Source organism: Fusarium fujikuroi, chromosome FFUJ_chr07 (assembly GCF_900079805.1).
Source record: "Fusarium fujikuroi IMI 58289 draft genome, chromosome FFUJ_chr07".
Classification (NCBI taxonomy): domain Eukaryota; kingdom Fungi; phylum Ascomycota; class Sordariomycetes; order Hypocreales; family Nectriaceae; genus Fusarium; species Fusarium fujikuroi.
This window is the reverse complement of record NC_036628.1, coordinates 2,071,206-2,088,180: the sequence shown is the minus strand read 5'-3', so window position 1 is coordinate 2,088,180 and position 16,975 is coordinate 2,071,206. Positions and strand designations below refer to the sequence as shown.

At 48.7% G+C, this 16,975-nt stretch overlaps 7 protein-coding genes; 4 read left to right on the top strand and 3 right to left on the bottom strand.

The window, feature by feature from the left end:
* Positions 1 to 990: 990 nt before the first annotated feature.
* FFUJ_08469 (related to tocopherol O-methyltransferase) lies at positions 991 to 2,425 on the top strand (the record flags this gene model as incomplete). XM_023580827.1 has 5 exons in its annotated part: positions 991 to 1,139; positions 1,205 to 1,761; positions 1,820 to 1,937; positions 1,993 to 2,152; positions 2,279 to 2,425. 5 exons carry the CDS (start codon positions 991 to 993, stop codon positions 2,423 to 2,425), a joined length of 1,131 nt encoding a protein of 376 aa, XP_023433533.1.
* Positions 2,426 to 2,774: 349 nt separating this feature from the next.
* FFUJ_08470 (probable autophagy protein AUT7) lies at positions 2,775 to 3,336 on the bottom strand (the record flags this gene model as incomplete). XM_023580826.1 has 3 exons in its annotated part: positions 2,775 to 2,829; positions 2,882 to 3,099; positions 3,247 to 3,336. The coding sequence occupies 3 exons, from the start codon at positions 3,334 to 3,336 to the stop codon at positions 2,775 to 2,777; spliced, it is 363 nt and encodes a 120-aa protein (XP_023433532.1).
* A 1,957-nt stretch (positions 3,337 to 5,293) lies between these two features.
* Positions 5,294 to 6,575, top strand: FFUJ_08471 (probable coproporphyrinogen oxidase precursor; the record flags this gene model as incomplete). XM_023580825.1 has 2 exons in its annotated part: positions 5,294 to 5,500; positions 5,556 to 6,575. The coding sequence occupies 2 exons, from the start codon at positions 5,294 to 5,296 to the stop codon at positions 6,573 to 6,575; spliced, it is 1,227 nt and encodes a 408-aa protein (XP_023433531.1).
* Positions 6,576 to 6,931: 356 nt separating this feature from the next.
* Positions 6,932 to 7,609, top strand: FFUJ_14915 (uncharacterized protein; the record flags this gene model as incomplete). The annotated part of the gene is made up of 1 exon (XM_023580824.1): positions 6,932 to 7,609. The coding sequence occupies one exon, from the start codon at positions 6,932 to 6,934 to the stop codon at positions 7,607 to 7,609; it is 678 nt and encodes a 225-aa protein (XP_023433987.1).
* A 224-nt stretch (positions 7,610 to 7,833) lies between these two features.
* Positions 7,834 to 8,984, bottom strand: FFUJ_08472 (probable 26S proteasome regulatory subunit RPN8; the record flags this gene model as incomplete). XM_023580823.1 has 3 exons in its annotated part: positions 7,834 to 8,409; positions 8,467 to 8,738; positions 8,798 to 8,984. The coding sequence occupies 3 exons, from the start codon at positions 8,982 to 8,984 to the stop codon at positions 7,834 to 7,836; spliced, it is 1,035 nt and encodes a 344-aa protein (XP_023433530.1).
* A 2,096-nt stretch (positions 8,985 to 11,080) lies between these two features.
* FFUJ_08473 (probable adenylate kinase) lies at positions 11,081 to 12,092 on the top strand (the record flags this gene model as incomplete). XM_023580822.1 has 4 exons in its annotated part: positions 11,081 to 11,228; positions 11,286 to 11,338; positions 11,414 to 11,568; positions 11,678 to 12,092. 4 exons carry the CDS (start codon positions 11,081 to 11,083, stop codon positions 12,090 to 12,092), a joined length of 771 nt encoding a protein of 256 aa, XP_023433529.1.
* Positions 12,093 to 13,004: 912 nt separating this feature from the next.
* FFUJ_08474 (related to hook3 protein) lies at positions 13,005 to 15,918 on the bottom strand (the record flags this gene model as incomplete). XM_023580821.1 has 5 exons in its annotated part: positions 13,005 to 13,021; positions 13,074 to 13,236; positions 13,339 to 13,425; positions 13,501 to 15,471; positions 15,520 to 15,918. The coding sequence occupies 5 exons, from the start codon at positions 15,916 to 15,918 to the stop codon at positions 13,005 to 13,007; spliced, it is 2,637 nt and encodes an 878-aa protein (XP_023433953.1).
* Between the last annotated feature and the right edge of the window lie 1,057 nt (positions 15,919 to 16,975).

The following is a 16,975-nucleotide window of genomic DNA, read 5'->3' as shown; positions in this document are numbered from 1 at the left end:
GGTGGTGGTTACAGCAGCTGATAGCCCTGCTCTTTTGGCGCGTAGTGAAACGGAACCCACTAAAGGCAGAAGGTCTACAAGTTTAGCTTCCATTTGCACAAGAGCTTGAATCAACGAGATTCCTTTATTAGGAGCTCGAAATCGGTTATCAAAACAGTTGCCAGTCAGTAAAGAGTGGCTGTTGCCTGTGGCATCGAGCAAGTTGAACATATCTATCTCATCCAAGTCAGTTTGTTTCTTGTCCGGTGCAATTAACAGCAGGAAACAACTTCAAGGTATTGTCTTTGCCCTGGAGTTGGCCAGCATTCTTTCAAGAGGAGCAGGCCCTCGTCGTGTACTTCGGTGCAGCAGATGACTCAGCCAAAGCCTTGCACCCAAACTCGATGTGCCTAGATAAAACCTGTGTGTCGCAAGGAAGTTCTATTAAGTGAACATATATGCTTTATTACTTGGGAACAGAAAACAACAGTTGGAATCTTGGCCCCACCGAACCCGAACCTTTGAGATAGAGGAGAACCGTGACAAGGTATCCAAGCCAGTCTACTAGGACAGGTTTCCGAAACCTTTTACGCATATAGTTTTCTGTTCCCAACTGTTGAAACCAGTCATTTTAAGCCATATTGCTTCATTCGACATATGTAACTAACAACTTAGCTTGTACAACTCCACCGTGATACATAATTTTAGTCTCATGTAATTCTTTGATAGTTATACTGAGGTGTGTTTTCGTGCCTCTTGTCAAACTTCTCTTGCCTATTTCTGTTCTCGTAAACTAGCCCACTCCCCAGCATGGTCTTCAGAGACAGAGAGGTAACGATTGTGTCACCCTGCAGTCACTGATGCACATATCTTACGCGCGGGGTACATACGGACTCCCTGATAACAACTCATTATCAACGTTACTGTGTGATTCTGATACACGACTAGCAAACAAATTTCAGCAATTGCTTCAATATCTTACTACCCGCATGACCTCGAGCATCAGAAATCATGGCCGCCACAGCAGTGTCTGACCAAACTACCGACCTGAGCAAGCAATATGACACTCCTCTCGGCCTCGCTCACTCAACTATGCAAGTCCTCAAGGACAGAATCAAGCTTCATTACGATCTTGCAAGTGACTACTATTTGAGTTTGTGGTATGTGAAAACATACGACCTCCCAGAAAGCTTAGCGATTGCTGATCCACTGGCTTACTACCTAGGGGCGAACATATCCATCACGGGTACTGGCCAACGCCAGAGTCTGAAGCCACGCAGACAAAGGAGGAAGCTCAAACCAATCTCATTCAGCTTCTTCTCGACATTTCAAAGATTCCATCCAAATGCTCGGTTCTTGATGTTGGCTGTGGTATCGGTGGAACATCACGGTATCTCGCTTCCAAACATGGTAGCTCTGTGACGGGCATCACCATCTCAAGCAAACAAGTCGAGATCGCAAATCGCCTAACCAAAACTGCTATCGAAGATACCTCTTCATCTGATGCGTCAGATGACAATGGCTTCACCAAATTCGGCGAGGGAAATGTCAAATTTCTCGAGCTTGACGCCGAGGAGATGGGCGACTTCTTCAGCAACCAGCAGGGCACCTTTGATGCAGTATGGATAAGTGAAGCACTAAGCCATTTTCCAAACAAGGCGTTGTTTTTTGAGAATGTGATAAAAGTACTCAAGCCGGGGGGCAAGTTGGTATTAGCAGATTGGTTCAAGGACGAAGATGTTGACGTTACAACTTTCATCAATGATATCAAACCTATCGAGGGTAAGGTTGCATGCGAGATATTCGTATTCATGTGTTCAAGAACTTAAATTGCGTGCAGATGGCATGCTACTCCCACCCCTCTGTACCCAGCAAGGGTACGTCAATCTTGCGAACAAGGCCGGGCTTAAAGTCTTGTCTGAGCCAAAGGACATCAGTCAACAGGTCCGAAAGACATGGTGCGAATATCTTTGTATCTCGCTGTTGATCTTGAGCTTACACTCATATGCTTAGGGACATTACTTGGTCACTTGTGCAGAACCCATCTCTTTGGGCATTTGCGATTACTCAAGGCCGGGACGGTATTGCTTTCTTGCAGTCATTTCGCGCAATGAGACGAGGTTATGCTAACGGCTCTTTTCGCTACGCTGTCATGGGTTTCTATAAGGAAATGGTATGAAGGCACGGGATATGAGAATCAGCGCAACGTTGCCTCAAAATCCGAAAATCGCGACGTCTTATGCTTGGCATATTATTAAATTATCCATAATTTTAGAAGCTACAGACAACCCTCTCGCAGGATATCGCGAGTTATCTTATCAGTGGCAAGTTCAGTATTTGTATACACGAATGCCGATCAGGGCTCTGGCAAGCCATTCAGGCACATGGCGTGCTAGCGCTCACGGTCCCAAGTTGGCGTAATCAGGTGATGGCTGCAGCTGCCTAATCTTGGTTCTTGTGCGAGTTCCGCTCGGCGTGACTGTACCATGAGCTGCTTATACATTGTTTCCGATACTATATTCAAAGACTCTGAAAATCGTGTCACTGATAAACATAAACCAGATTATTCGGAAGAGGCAGAAAAAGCACTTCGGACCGTAGCTGCATTGCCAGATCTAGCGAGTATACAGACGTGTTGCCAGAAAGAGTAGCAGACTCTCCATCGAAGTCTGAAGTACGGACTCAAAAAAAAAAGATAACATGAACATAACCAGTGGCCAACGAATATTCACCCAAATACGACCGTAACGCCTTCATCATCCTCGAGGTGGGATATAGAACCGGTTCCACGCAGCTTACTCCCAGGCATCACCGAAGGTGTTCTCACCGGAGTAAGTAATGTATAGGAAACTATAGATCATGTCAGCAAGTTGCTCTCTCCAACAGTTGTGGGACAACGTACCCGTCCTCATCCTTGTGTTCCTCGTAGATGCTGCTCATGAGGGCGGCCGTTGGGGGAAGCACCTCATCGACGAAGATGAAGATGGCCTTCTCGGGGGAGAGCTTGATGCGCTTGCGGATGACGTAGACGAACTGACCGACGGTCAAATCGGCAGGAACAAGGTACTTCTTCTTGTCGATCGTCGCGATATCACTCTTCTCGACCTTTTCGCAAATGACCTATTTGTAACATGTTAGCTTCCTTTGATGGTAAAGAAACGGAGGGGAAAAGCGGTCATTGCACGATTGCGCGAGCCCGCCATTCTCTCATTGCCGAGTTGGAGCCCCAAGTTGAGTCCAAATCAAAGCGAGGGGTAAATTACGTACGGGAATGCGGTCAGAGTACTTCTGTCGAATGCGCTCGGCCTCAGCCTTGCGCTTCTCGAAGGGATGCTCGTCCTTGAACTTGCTTCGCATATTGACGGTGGTGGTTGGTAAGTTGTAGAGGCGGTAAGAGTGGTATCGATGGTGGAAGCAAGGAGTAGGGATGGTTGACTTGTGGCAGCGAAAAATTCGGGAAAGTATGAAAAGGGAAAAAAGAGGATGGAGTTGGCGATAGATAAGGTAAAATGAGAGGGTTCAGGTTACGATTTGCTTGCGTCAGGCAGAAGAAGAATGAGGAAGGGCAGAGAGTCACAGACAGGCAGAAGGTGGCTGTGGCACTGACACACCTCAGACACTGGAACACAGATGAGCGGTCGAGGCGGAAGGCAGCAAGCAGCCTGACTACCCAGGCAGGGTAAGTAAGGTACCTAGGCGTAGACAGGTTCAAAGCTGCATGGAGGACACAGGCACAGGGCAGGCGGCACGCTCACTCAGAAGGGGTAGGCGGGCTAGGTGGGCATCATTGGAACTGGCAGGATGACAAGCCGTAATGGGAGAGACGGTCGCGGGGCTATTGCGCTAAACTATAAATGGAATAGATCAATGATGCTCGGTGAATCACAAGAGGCCCCGCAAGGCAACAATGGCGGGGAAGCAGCAAGTCACGTCGCACTGTCTCGTCACAGGGTCGAGTTTGTGAGGGAACCTTATTATTAACAAACAATTAATGACTTAGGATGAGATTCTCTTTCGTGCTGGGTCATTGATCCATGGCAAAGAGTCGAGGATGTGTCACCAGGATCCGAGCGACGGACAACTTCGTTAGAGTGGTTTCAAGGTACAACGATTCACTATCCGGGAGAAGGGTTAGTCTACCTAAGCTGATGCGTACTAAGCAGCTCGGGCTGCAAACGTGCACATGTCCATCAGTTCCTTCAGGGTTCTTGATGTTGTGAATTACAATTGGGTATTGGCCAAAGTATACTATGTATGTTTACGAATGAATCATGACTTGGCCGCCTTGATTATCTCACTGAGGGAGAGTCAAGAAAAACTCAAAGTGCTACTACATCCTGATCAGTCTTCACCTCGAAGTTTCCTGCGAACTGCACCATCTCCTGAAAGTTTGCATGGCGAAACAAACAGAGTGATTACTCAATGGTAGGATTGGTGAAGCAAGGTTTCTCTGCTGACCACTCATCACAAGTCGTTGAACTTCTAATGAAATCTTACTACAGTACCATCTACTTCCTTATACTGAGTTGGTGTATGTCTGCAAATCATAGCTCTTTAGTCGTGATTCAGCTTATGTATCAAAGAGTCTAGTCAGGAACAACAGAGGTTCTACTGGTTATGTTCGTCAGTGACAGCCTACTAAGTTATCAGCGCCACTTGGGTGCCAAAATCAACTGACCTAAGGATTCACTGAAATAGACCAAATTTCCCTAAGTATTCTTGTCACCTAGGATCCTGGAACGTCCTAAGTTTTCTTGCCCTCACTTACGGATACTGATGAGCCAAATTGAAAGTTTGACAACTGAGGCCTTCCCTGTCAGCCACACTGCAACATCCACATCCCGAAAGAAATCATGCTTGTTCTGCAGATTTCCTCGATTTTTTCACCAACTGATCTCATCTCCCGGAGAAGCTCTACACAAATTACAGGTACAAACGGAGCTACAGTGGCCTGGTACCCCTGAGTGGTGCGTTGATTTTGACCACCCTCGGCACCGGCCGGCCACCGGAGCAGACATTGTCGGGTCCCGCTCCACACTACCAAGTCCCTTAGACTCAGTTAGCCAATTGCCAAACATTCGATTCTGACTATCATCCGAGTTCCCAGTCGTTCTCATACAGACTTTGAACCTAACACGAGGTACCTGTACCGTACTGTCGCATCCTGGCACTCGCAAGTGGCCTCATCCGAAACGCCTGATCGTCGTATCCTTCTTGTCTCGCTTTCTGTATTCGTTCTCGGCCTTTGGCCTCGTGTTGCCGCCCGCTACTATTTCCCGGCTCCTCGCGTTGCATTGTCCAAATATATAATATCATGGCTGCCAGACGGCCTTCCCAGCGCCTTGCCGCGTACCTTGCATCTCCTTCTACACGCTTCCCAAGAACACAATTCGCCTCTACGAGACGCTGGCTGTCTGGTTCTGCCGGTCCTAAAGCTTCACGAACCTCTTACTTCAACTACTCTCCTCTGTGGCTCGCTGCTGTCGCCCTCGGTGCATTCGCCCCTTTAGCTTACAAGATGGTGCAGGAATTTCTTGGAAAACAAAAGCTCAACTTGCTAACTCTATCGCTCTCAGGCCGAAATGGAACCTATTAACGCCGACCCCTCCACTCTCGCCGACCGCGATGCCCAGAAGAAGCGAGAGTCTGGCGTCAATGAGGACTCGCCTATGCGCCTGCGCATGGAAAAGTTCATTCGGGAACAGCAGGCTCTGATAGTCGCTGAACTTGAGAGAGTTGATGGCAAAAAGTTTCGCAAGGACGAGTGGGAGCGCCCCAATGGAGGCGGTGGCACAACCTGCGTTCTTCAAGAGGGCAACGTCTTCGAGAAGGCTGGTCTTGGCGTGAGTGTCGTCTATGGCTCACTTCCCAAGCCTGCCATTGAGAAGATGCGCGTAAACCACAAAACCATGGACCCCAACATGGAGTCGATCGACTTCTTCGCTGCGGGCCTGAGCATGGTTCTGCATCCCTACAACCCTATGGCCCCTACCGTCCACCTTAACTACCGATACTTTGAGACAGCCAACCCCGACGGTACATCTCAAGCTTGGTGGTTCGGCGGTGGCTGTGATTTGACGCCCTCTTACCTCTTCGATGAGGATGCCATTCACTTCCACAAGACGATCAAGGCAGCTTGCGACGCTCACGACAAAGACTACTACCCACGATTCAAGAAGTGGTGCGATGAGTATTTCTACAACAAGCATCGAGGCGAGGCCCGCGGCATCGGCGGCATCTTCTTCGACGACCTCGATGAGACCGAGCGCGATCGCGAGAACACCTTTTCCTTTGTCCAGGACTGCCTCAAGGCCTTCCTGCCCTCTTACATTCCCATCATCGAGAAGCGCAAGGACATGCCCTACACAGAGGCAGAGAAGGATTGGCAACAGCTGCGCCGTGGCAAGTACGTCGAGTTCAACTTGGTGCACGACCGCGGTACAGCATTTGGCCTGAACACCCCTGGATCAAGGGTCGAGAGTATCCTTATGAGCTTGCCGTTGACGGCTGGCTGGAAGTATATGCATGAGCCCGAGCCTAAGAGTAGGGAGCAGCGCCTGGTTGATGTCCTCAGAGACCCTAAGGAGTGGGTTTGAGTCACTTCTCTTTTGATCTAAGAGAGGAAATTTATTTGTGTGGAAGCATGAGGTTGAGCGATTGTTTAGTGTATCATATGCGAGGATCATAGATGGGGACATCCAGGGTTGTGTAAGCTATTAGGTACAAAAAGACGGACAAAGTTGTCCAATATGACAATATTAAAAATCAAAATAATTCATTTAATTCATGAAATAGTTCGTTGAACTGGCGATTCTTGTGGAAACTAATACGTGCCTATTCTTGAGTTGACACTTTGGCTGTCATTGAATATCACCACTCATCTCAACGTGGAGACTACCTAGACTTCCTCCATCAACATCAGTCATCGAACCATGCAATCAACCCCACGGCAATGGAGCCTCTCCCCTCCCATCGCCAGTTGATTACATCCCTCATAAGTTCCATCTCCAATATCGCGCCACCAACCACCGCAGAAGACACATCATCAGTGCAGCCACTTCGGGCCGCTCAACACCCTACATTATCACCCTTACAAACCATTCTCCCCTCTCAACGGCCTCTACTATTAACTCTTCACGTGCTGTTCCCAACTCTTCTGCTCCCAGCGCTGGATCTTCTCGATCGGGGACTCGTTATCAGGCTATTGCGAAATGAGGAGCTTCAAGATGGGATTTCATCAGATAAGATAAAGAACGACATGTTTCTTGTTCGCTCTCTCGCTACAACACTTTCGCGCCGGACGCGAGACTTCAGTTCATCATTGAAGCGCTACGTTATACATCTTGATGCGTGGAATTGCACATGTCCGAGCTTTACGTTGGATGCTTTCCCGGCCCATGCTCATTCTCATGCTGTCTCAACAACAACCCAAGTGCAGCAATTACCAACTGAAGATGGGCAGTGGTCTTTTGGAGGCAAAGGTATAGATCCATGGGGTGATGCTCCTCCATGTTGCAAACACCTCCTTGCATGCTTACTTGTTGATAAATGGTCAGAAATGCTCGGTATGTATGTTGAGGATCGGGTTGTATCAAAAGGTGAAATGGCTGGTATCGTAGCCGACTTGTAAATATGGTTCATCATAGCAGTACCGAAAGACACGTCTCTCAAGACGTATCTGTCCAGCATGTTATCCGCGTTCCGTCCTCTAATAATCCGGTTTGATATGATCAATGTACAAAGGCGCTTTTATCTTGACCTTTGGTCAGGATATTGCCATGGTTCCCCTCCGCCAGACGCCAAAGAGCCTCAGTCCAAGTCTAGTTCATCTGCCAGGTCTTTTGTCTTTGTTCCTTATTTCTTAGTCTCCTTGTTCTCCTTGTCCTTTTCCGCGCCCTCCTTGGAGTCACCACTTGAACCATTGGCGCCCTCCTTCTTCTCATCCTTGCCATTGATCTCTTCCTTCTTGGCCTCCTTCTCCTCCTGCTGTTGTCTATTTTGGATCTTGTTCTCAATCAGATCGTGGAATGCTGTGATGGCACGGATCAGACTGCTCAGGTAAATAGCCATAAGCTGGTCATTGGTCTTGACGCTCATCGCATATGCCAACTCGCCACCACCAGACTTGCCATCTCCTTCGGGTGTCGAGAGATTAGGTAGCAGGTTGAAGACATCCTGCAAGTTTCCGAGGATTGCATGGTTGACTGGTAGTTGCTTGTCGAGAACCTTCTGGAGGTATGTGCCGATATCTCGAAGGCGCAGGTGCAGGCCCTGGAGTGATTGAAGCTGGTTTGTGACTCGTGTGGACAATGTGCCAGCGGCCACATCGCGGATATCTCTTAGCAGGTGCTCAACGCCGATCTCCTCTGCTTCCTCGGCCTCGATAACGGAAGGGGTGTGAACAAATGTTCGGGCAGTGGTTGTGCCGTCCTGGTGAGTGTCAGTAGCTGGTTGGTGACCTGAAATCCGGAAGGCTCGTCAACATACGTCCTTGATCTCGTCAACGGCGAAGTAAGCATCTGTAGGAACTCCCGACTCCTTGGGCTGAACATCGACAATAACGAGCAGAGGATTGGGTGTGTAGCGCTTGAAGAGTTCATTGATTTCCAAATCGGATGCACGTAGCTTGGGACCAGTGTGATACCATCCTATGAGCTTCTCTCGGGCGTTGACCTTCTTGAACATGTCGTTCATTGACTCGACGTAGTTGTGGTCAAGGAACCATACTGAAGGGTCCTTCTCATCTTCCTCGAACGGAACTGTGTAGCAATTGTAAGCGCCGCCCAACTTCCGGCCCCATGATACTAGGGTAACACACCAGCGAAACTGTTCGACACTCTCACGTCATTTCCATCATTTTGTCCCAGAAGAACGCCAACTACTCGTCGCTTTGTCTTGGTAGAAACAGTTCGGTTGTAGTGGTCGACGGCTGAGAGAAGGACGAGGGGCGCAACGGTGACGTTTCGAGTAACGAGGGAGAGTGTTTCTGCTGTTGTAGTAGGCATCGTTGCTTCGTCAATGTATCTCTATTACGACGTATGCTGAACTGTGTAGAGGTTCAATTCAATGCGCGATCGTAGTCGTGCAGGCGCGGCGAAGTTGGAGGTAGAGTCGTGATGTGGATGCAGTGATTATTGTGGCCGCACGTACGTAGTCTTGAGGCTGCCTTCTTGGGGGAGCTTAGGTAGCTCCCAATTGGGCCAGGCACCTTGGAGCCTTCGAGCTCAAGCCTTGCAGTGCCACATCACGTGGAAGCAGCCACAGCCGAATATTTAGCCACATGCTATGAACGAAGCGGTATCGCAACCAAGAGAATTGAAAGCACAGGCCTTTGAACAAAGAAAAGCGAGGATTTTAAATTTTGGACTAGTGAATAAATAGAGAGAGTAGCGTTGTTTTTCGTTAATTGTACTATTGACTTCATAGGTAGATGAATGGTTGAATCGGCCTATGTTGCATTATCAAATCTAGAGCTCCAGTTTATTAGATACCTAGATACTAGCAGTGACCTACCTAACGTAGGTCATCATCCTAGGGCATTACATATACAAGCAGACTTACCACAAACAAGCGTCTTTTATTAGAGAGTCATTTCAAGTAGCAGGTCAACGCTTGTTTGCTGGATCTGGCATGGCGTGATCAGATCTTCCACTTATGGTAAGCGACTCGATTCTGGTGAGATTGCCGCCCACTTGGGCCTCGGTGCGAACCGGAGTACGGTAGTTAAGGATGAAAGTACATATTGAGGGAAGAAATCATTGAAGAAGCAGGGTCCAATACGAAATGGTATATGATGATGCCATCACTATAAACCCTAGACTTGGCTTCGGGACATCTCTAGGAGAGCGGAAAAATGGAGGCTAACATGCTAATGCCGGCTATTAACACACCTACACGTGGGCGCAAGCGTTGATTTACGAGGGTGCCATTACTACTCGAATAGGATATAACAAAACGAAGGCACTCGTGCAGCGATACTAACTACCGATACCTAGTCGTTCCTTGCACGAGTGTGGCTAGCCGTGAAAGGGCAGACGAGGAGGTCGGCTGTACGCAGACCGAGGTGTGGCCGTTTTTCTGCAACAGATGAAATATGAAGAGAGTTAATTACATAGTATTCTTGAATTGTTGAACTGGCGGGGATATGCCGGATCAAAGGGGCCCGTGGCATCCCAACTCTCTGAACCTCGGTCCTGGCGACCGAACAAACTCCGTTGCATCATGGCAGTTGTAAGCTGACCTTCCGCCATTGGCTTCGGCCAAGAACGGTTATAGCATCTCGGAGTATAGTGAGATGAGGAAAAACGGGCATGTTCCGGATACGGTTGTTGTTGAGGCAAGTTGCGAACTACCCTAAGGTCCTATAGGCATCTGTACATCGGTGATGTATAGAGATGATGGACTGAGCATCATGGATGACAGCAGTGCTTATGGCTCGAGCTGGAAAGCCACATGCTCTCGCTGTATTTAAATTTATACATGGATGTCAGATAATGTTATTGCTGGATCTTGTCGTGTTACGAACAGGTGGTGGTCTCTATAACGCCGCAGCTGTACCGAGTACCTTGTCCTGAGCCTGTGATTGAAAGCTTGCTTTTGGTGTGTTTATATGCACGTTTTCAGCCCTGGCGACGTTACCTACAAAATAACGGTCCACCAAAGAAAGACAAGCGATACTGATCATCCAGAATTCACAAAACTGCCTCCCTTTATCTATCAAATTATATAACTATCCGTAGATATCAAAAGCCACGATTGCTTCCATCTCAAAGGCCAAGGCGTATCCCCAGCAGGTTAATTACAGGGGTGTACCCCCGTCATCAGTCGGTCCAGCAGAAACGGCCCCAGTTGACCAATCACAGCTCGCTAAAGCTTCTCCCCCAAACCTCCCGTCCTCCGGCTACGCACTCAAGATTTCCCTGTCTTGACTTTGTTCCTCTCTTTTCTCTCCCTCTTCTTCCACTTCGATCCCCTCAGCCTCGCACCAAAGAACAAAGTCTCTCGTCAATTCCATCTTTGCTTCTCTGGATCTCTCAAGATCTCTTTCAATTGCCCACCAGAACAAGTTCCAGTTCCAATTTCATCTTCCACAACCGCAGCGATGGGTTTCATTGAGGATGAGCTCAAGCAGCTCAAAGATGTTCTTAGCACCATTGACACTCGCATCAAGAAGCTCGAGGCGCGAGCCACTGGCGGTCCCGTCTCCACTGAAGAGATCCGAATGATCCTCATCGGTCCTCCTGGTGCTGGTGAGTGTTTTTGCGCCGCAAATGCTCGCTTAGTCTTTTACTAACTGTGCTTCCCAGGAAAGGGAACTCAGGCCCCCAAGATCAAGGAGCGCTTCTCTTGCTGTCACTTGGTACGTTAATTCGCGTCGCAAAAACACAGCCTTTCAAAGTCTCGACTCTCTAACATGTATTCTCTCGTTGCGCAGGCTACCGGTGACATGCTGCGATCCCAGGTCGCTAAGAAGACCCCTCTCGGTGTTGAGGCCAAGAAGATCATGGATGCGGGCGGTCTGGTCAGCGACGATATCATGATTGGCATGATCAAGGAGGAGCTCAACAGCAACAAGGAGTGCCAGGGCGGGTGAGTTGCATCATTCCACGGTTTTCGGGTTCCAGATGTTTTGAGCCCGCAAATCTCGATCTACACCGACGTGATCGACGAAACAGGATACTAATAATTCGCGTTTCAGCTTCATCCTCGATGGTTTCCCTCGAACTGTCCCCCAGGCCGAGAGCCTCGATGCCATGCTCACGGAGCGAAACCAGAAGCTCCAGCACGCCGTCGAGCTCCAGATCGACGACTCTCTTCTCGTTGCCCGTATCACTGGCCGATTAGTCCACCCCGCTTCCGGACGCTCATACCACACCACCTTCAACCCTCCCAAGGAGTACATGAAGGACGACATTACTGGCGAGCCTCTTATCCAGCGAAGTGACGACAACGCCGAGGCTCTGAAGAAGCGTCTTGTTACCTACCACAAGCAGACCGCCCCTGTTGTGGGTTACTACAAGAAGACTGGTATCTGGAGCGGACTCGACGCCAGCCAAGAACCTGGACAAGTGTGGAAGAACATGCTTAAGGTCCTCAACGAGAAGCGAGCTTAAACCCTGCCCAGAGCGGTTGGCTTTCCCCAGCTGCCACTTGGTGCGACTGAGGCAACAAGACGAATGCTGAGTGAAAATAAAAGCCAGCTCGTCTTGGATATATGAACGGTATGAACTGTAAACTGGGAAGAGGCGAAAGAGAGAGTGGAGAGTCCAATCTTCCAGGCAAAAGAGGCGTTATAAGGTAGAGTGTTTGTCTGCGGTGCGGTCTTGTGTGGCCATGTGTGGAAAAAGCTACCTACTTTGGACGACGATTAGCCATGTATCAAAATGTCTTTTTTACAAGAGTTTCCAACCAACAGAAAGTTGGCTTCCGAAGCGTTATGTATCTGGCCTACCTGTTTCTCGTGAAGATGGAATGCTCACTTTATGGGGTTAGTCTCAGATAGACTAGAGCCCTCAACCCAAATCATAGCTCTCGAATCGACTTACACAACCCCAGTTTCAATAATGATCAAACTATGACTCTGCAATATTATGCCTGAGTCTCTATTGAAACGCATTTGGAGCCCTTCGTAGGACTCCTCGGTATAACATCTATACTAATGATATCATTGAATGCATTCTGTTGGAATGCAGAAATTCTCCTAGCCACCAGTCTACCAAGCAAGTACGCCCGTTTTTAAGAAACACACCAAGCTCCCTCGCAATGCTTCAAAAATAGAAAGAGGAAAATACGACGCCCTGAATTTCCAAGGCTGTGTCGGCAATTATGAGAATGTCGGGATCAAGAGAGGATAAGGGGCAATCTTGAGAGCCAGGTAAGATAAGCCAGTATGGGTGGGAGTGAATACGCCGAGGGAGAGACTGGCGGTTGGTAAGGTAGGTAGTAGGAACTATGTCACACAACTTGAGAGCGTAATTCGTTGAGTCTTATCATAAAATAGCGAGGGATTTCTCAGCCCGCAGTACCTATCGCTTCGGGGTCGCTGACAGGGGAAGGTCAGTAGAGGTAGAGCGAGTCGCGGAAGCGCAACTGACCATTGACCATCTGCCTCTGCTTGTTAAGCCAGCTCCGCGGAGCTTCGTGCCGCCTTTGCAAAACGACATGGTTGCTCTGAAGCCGGCTCGTAAGATCATACCATGCTGATGAGATGAGAGCGTTTTCTCTTTCAAGGTTCCGGATAATTTGATCGCTCGCGGCCTTGAGTCACAGATAATTAGCACCAGGTTTCAGTCGCAGTAAGAAAAAAACATGATAAAAATACATGATGTTACTATATACACAGGAAGAAATAAAACATACCTTTTGTGCAGCCACAGCCTCGCCATCGTGTGCAGCCTTGAGTTTACGTTGTAGGTCGATTCTGTCCGTCTCCGATCGTTCAAGTTGCTAGAACATATCTGTCAGCCAACTAAATCTACCGGATGTCGGATGCATATCAATAGGTCCCTCTGGCTCCCCTACTTGCCCTCGCTGGAGGGGACGCAGGGGTAGTAGTGCAGAAGCAGGTCTCGGGATCTCAGTTCCAATGGGATCTAGCGATAAACTCGGTCGACCACCTGCAAATGTGGGATTCAAAGGCCAAGCGGCATCGTCTTCTAACGACATCTGGCTATCTTTGTCTGAGACCACTAGGTCTTCCCCATCACCATTAACAATTGCATCAAAAAATGGACTCACCTCGCGGATTTCTCTGAGGCGGGCACGCAGCTTCTCAATCAGCTCACCCTTCTTGCTGGGGTCAGGTGGTGCATCGCCTGTGCCATTGATGTCTTGCAGCTCCCGGCCCTCTTCCACCTCCTTACGCAGCTTATCCTTGGTAAGGAGAGCATCGACGAGCTGGGTTTGCTGCGCATCTCTCTCGGCAATAGTGTAGCTGAGCTGCTCTCTTGTGTAGTCGAGCTCAGACTTGAGGGACGAGATGATGGTAACATCAGCGCTCTTGAGCTCCTTAAGAGCATCTGCCCCTTCTTTGTCGAGAGCCGAGAGCTGAGCCTTAGCAGCAAGAAGTTCGCGGCCTTGATCTGCCACCTGAACGGAGAGGTCCTTCTCCCTCTTCTTCGACTGTTCGAGTTCGAATTCGCACTGCAATAATGACTGTTTAATGTTGAGAAAGGCCTTGGTCCTGTAGTAATCCGAAGTAAGTATCTGATTCCCATCAGGAGTACCGGCTTCATCAATTGCTTTGACTAACCCTTCGCCGGTCATGTTGTTGATCAGAGCCTCCATTTGATCATGCAAAACAGCATGCTTTTCGAAAATGTCGTTATAGTTCTTTTGAAGGTGAGCACGTTGTCGCTTCTCTTCGTCCAGCTCTCGGCGTAGTGGCGCGGTATCCCCAGAGCCGACTGTGCTACGCAGCAAATCGTTCTCGGCCTTTAGGCGAGATAGTTCTAGGGGCAGGTTAACTTGGCTAGGTTGGCCGTCCTCGGTAGCTGCATCGTTAAGTTCATCCTCGAGATTTCCTGTCAGACCTAACGCGCCGGGTTCTGCGCTTTGTGCGGCTCCTCCACTCTCTAGTTGCTCCTGGAGATCCTTGATGAAGTTCTCATCGTGGCTTTGACGTGCCCTCAAGCGAATCACCTCGTCCTCCAGTGCTGCGATGTCCTTCATCAGCTGGTTCTTTTGGCTGCGTTCGTCCCAAAGATGCTGCTCGGATTGAGTAATCATCTTGGTCAACTCATCCTCTGCTTTCCTCGTCCGATTCCCCCTATCTTGATCTTCTAGTAGGATTTTAATTTGATCTTGTAACTCCGTTTTCTCATATTGTAGGTTTTGCACCTCCTTGACGAGATGTTGCTGGGACTCGAGTTTCTGCTTATACCGCTCTGCAGTATTGGCCTTCTTCTCGAGATCCTCAGCTTTGTGTTTCCATTCCGTTGCTTGGTCGCGAAGCTCTTCTGCCTCTTTGCATTTTTCTGTCAATTTGAGGACTTCAGCTTCGAGTTGCGACTTGATGCGCTCGTCTCTTCGTATTGTTTCCTCATGTCTAGCAATGAGTTCCATCTGGTCATGCACCTGAATCTCTAGGTTTTTGATCATCTCGGCATTGTTAGCACCATCTATAGTGGCCTTCCGCAAGACCTCCAGCTCTCGGTCGTTCTTCTCTTTATCAAACCGGAGCTCTTCGTGACTTGTTTGTAAATGATCAAGCCTGGTGATATAATCTGACAGTTGTCTCTTTGTTAAGTCAAGTTGCGACCGCAAGGCTGCATTCTGCTCTTCAACGAGTAGATCAATGTCTCGCGCCTCCATAACAGCGTCGATGGCTTCATCCACATCGTCGTCGCCTTGTGAGCTGTTAATATCCTGTTGTATTGTCTGGATTATTTGCATAATCTCTGCCTGAGTGTGTTTGTCGAGACCTGTTATCCGAGGAATATAATGCTGGGCTTCGGGACCTAGTGCGGCCACTCCCAACATGACAGCCAAGAGCTGGAAAGTTAGCCGTATGCAAAACGAGTGTAGAGAAGAGAGATTTACCTGACTGATGCCTTGAGCATCGGGATTCTCAGCGATTGCATGATAGTCGAACTTTTTTGCCTGACAAGCAAGCTCGGGAACTGCTCGTCGAATGTAGCGGAAGAGACCCTTGTAGATGCTCTGAATGTTGCGCTTGTTTGTCAAATAGCGGGATGTGTTGGAATTTGTCTCGAGGGCGGACGTGTCAAAGCTAGGATCCAGTTGATGTAGAATTAGACCAAGGGTGACACCGTCGATGAGGTCCTCGACTGATTCTACCATGCGTTTCGGCTCGAAGACTCGTTTGATCTGAGGGGCATCTTCGGTCAGACTGGAGCTAGAAGACGGTGAGGGCTCTTCCTCGAAGACACTTACGGCCTTGATGAGCGCAGCCTGCGCGTTGGCACTATAGCCTGGCATCCTGTGCTAAATATTGTGCGGTCGGAGTCAAATATTGGTCGAGTAAAGTATTCGATCAGGTCGTCGCTGTCGGGAGTGATAATGATGGTGGAATTATAGGGAGTTGCGTCGCGTGTCTGGTAGCAGGGGTAATGGTTTTCGAGGCATTCGACGGCATGTCGAAATGGGATTCGAAGGTTTTAAAAGGAGCTGTTATTAAGAGAACAAAATCGGTCGTTCCATTGTTCAGTGATTGTGGAGTGAGTGTTCAGTGCGGACTCAAGGTTAGAGGGAGCATTGTTCTTCAACGTTTCGGCGACGTTGGGCCCTTGTTGGCTTGAGCTATGCGGTCGGGTGGGCTTATCGATTTGACAGGGGTAACAGTGTAGGGGCCCACGGGAAGTTCGAATAGCGGACTTTTAGGCTGTCAAATGGGCCAGCCAAAACTCGAGGATTTATAGAAGCAATTTCATGGCTCAGCAACTAACGAAAGTACTGTAGGCACCTTAATTTGTCTAGTGTAGGGGTGTAATGGCCATGAGTCGCGTATAGTGTCCGTAGTATCTCAGACATCTACGAAGTACGGATGTAAAGTTACGGTGATCGAATATTGGTAATGGATATTATCGAATTCAATGTTGCTGGATGCCAATTGTGGCGTAGTGGCATACCTAATGACAGCCTCTGAGGCATTCATTGATGCAGGAGGTGTACGGATACGTCAAAATATACAGAAAGCGTGGCTGTGCGGCCTGAGACGAAGAATGAACATTAGTGGACATACACAACAACAACAACAAGAAGATCTAAACATATAGAGAAAATCTACAATGACGCAACTCCATACTCGTTAGTTAGTGGGGGTGCCTGGTGTGTACTCTGTAGGTGCGGGTTGTTCATGGCGGCGAGACACATGGTTTATTAGCCTTAGTTAGTAGATACATTACTAACCTATGCTTCTGCCAATCTGGACCCCCGAACTTAAAAAGGATGATAGAATGAACACAGCAGCAGACCAATAGAACAAGGGTACATGAAGGCGCTATTCTATAGCCAAAATACAGACTCCGGAGAATCA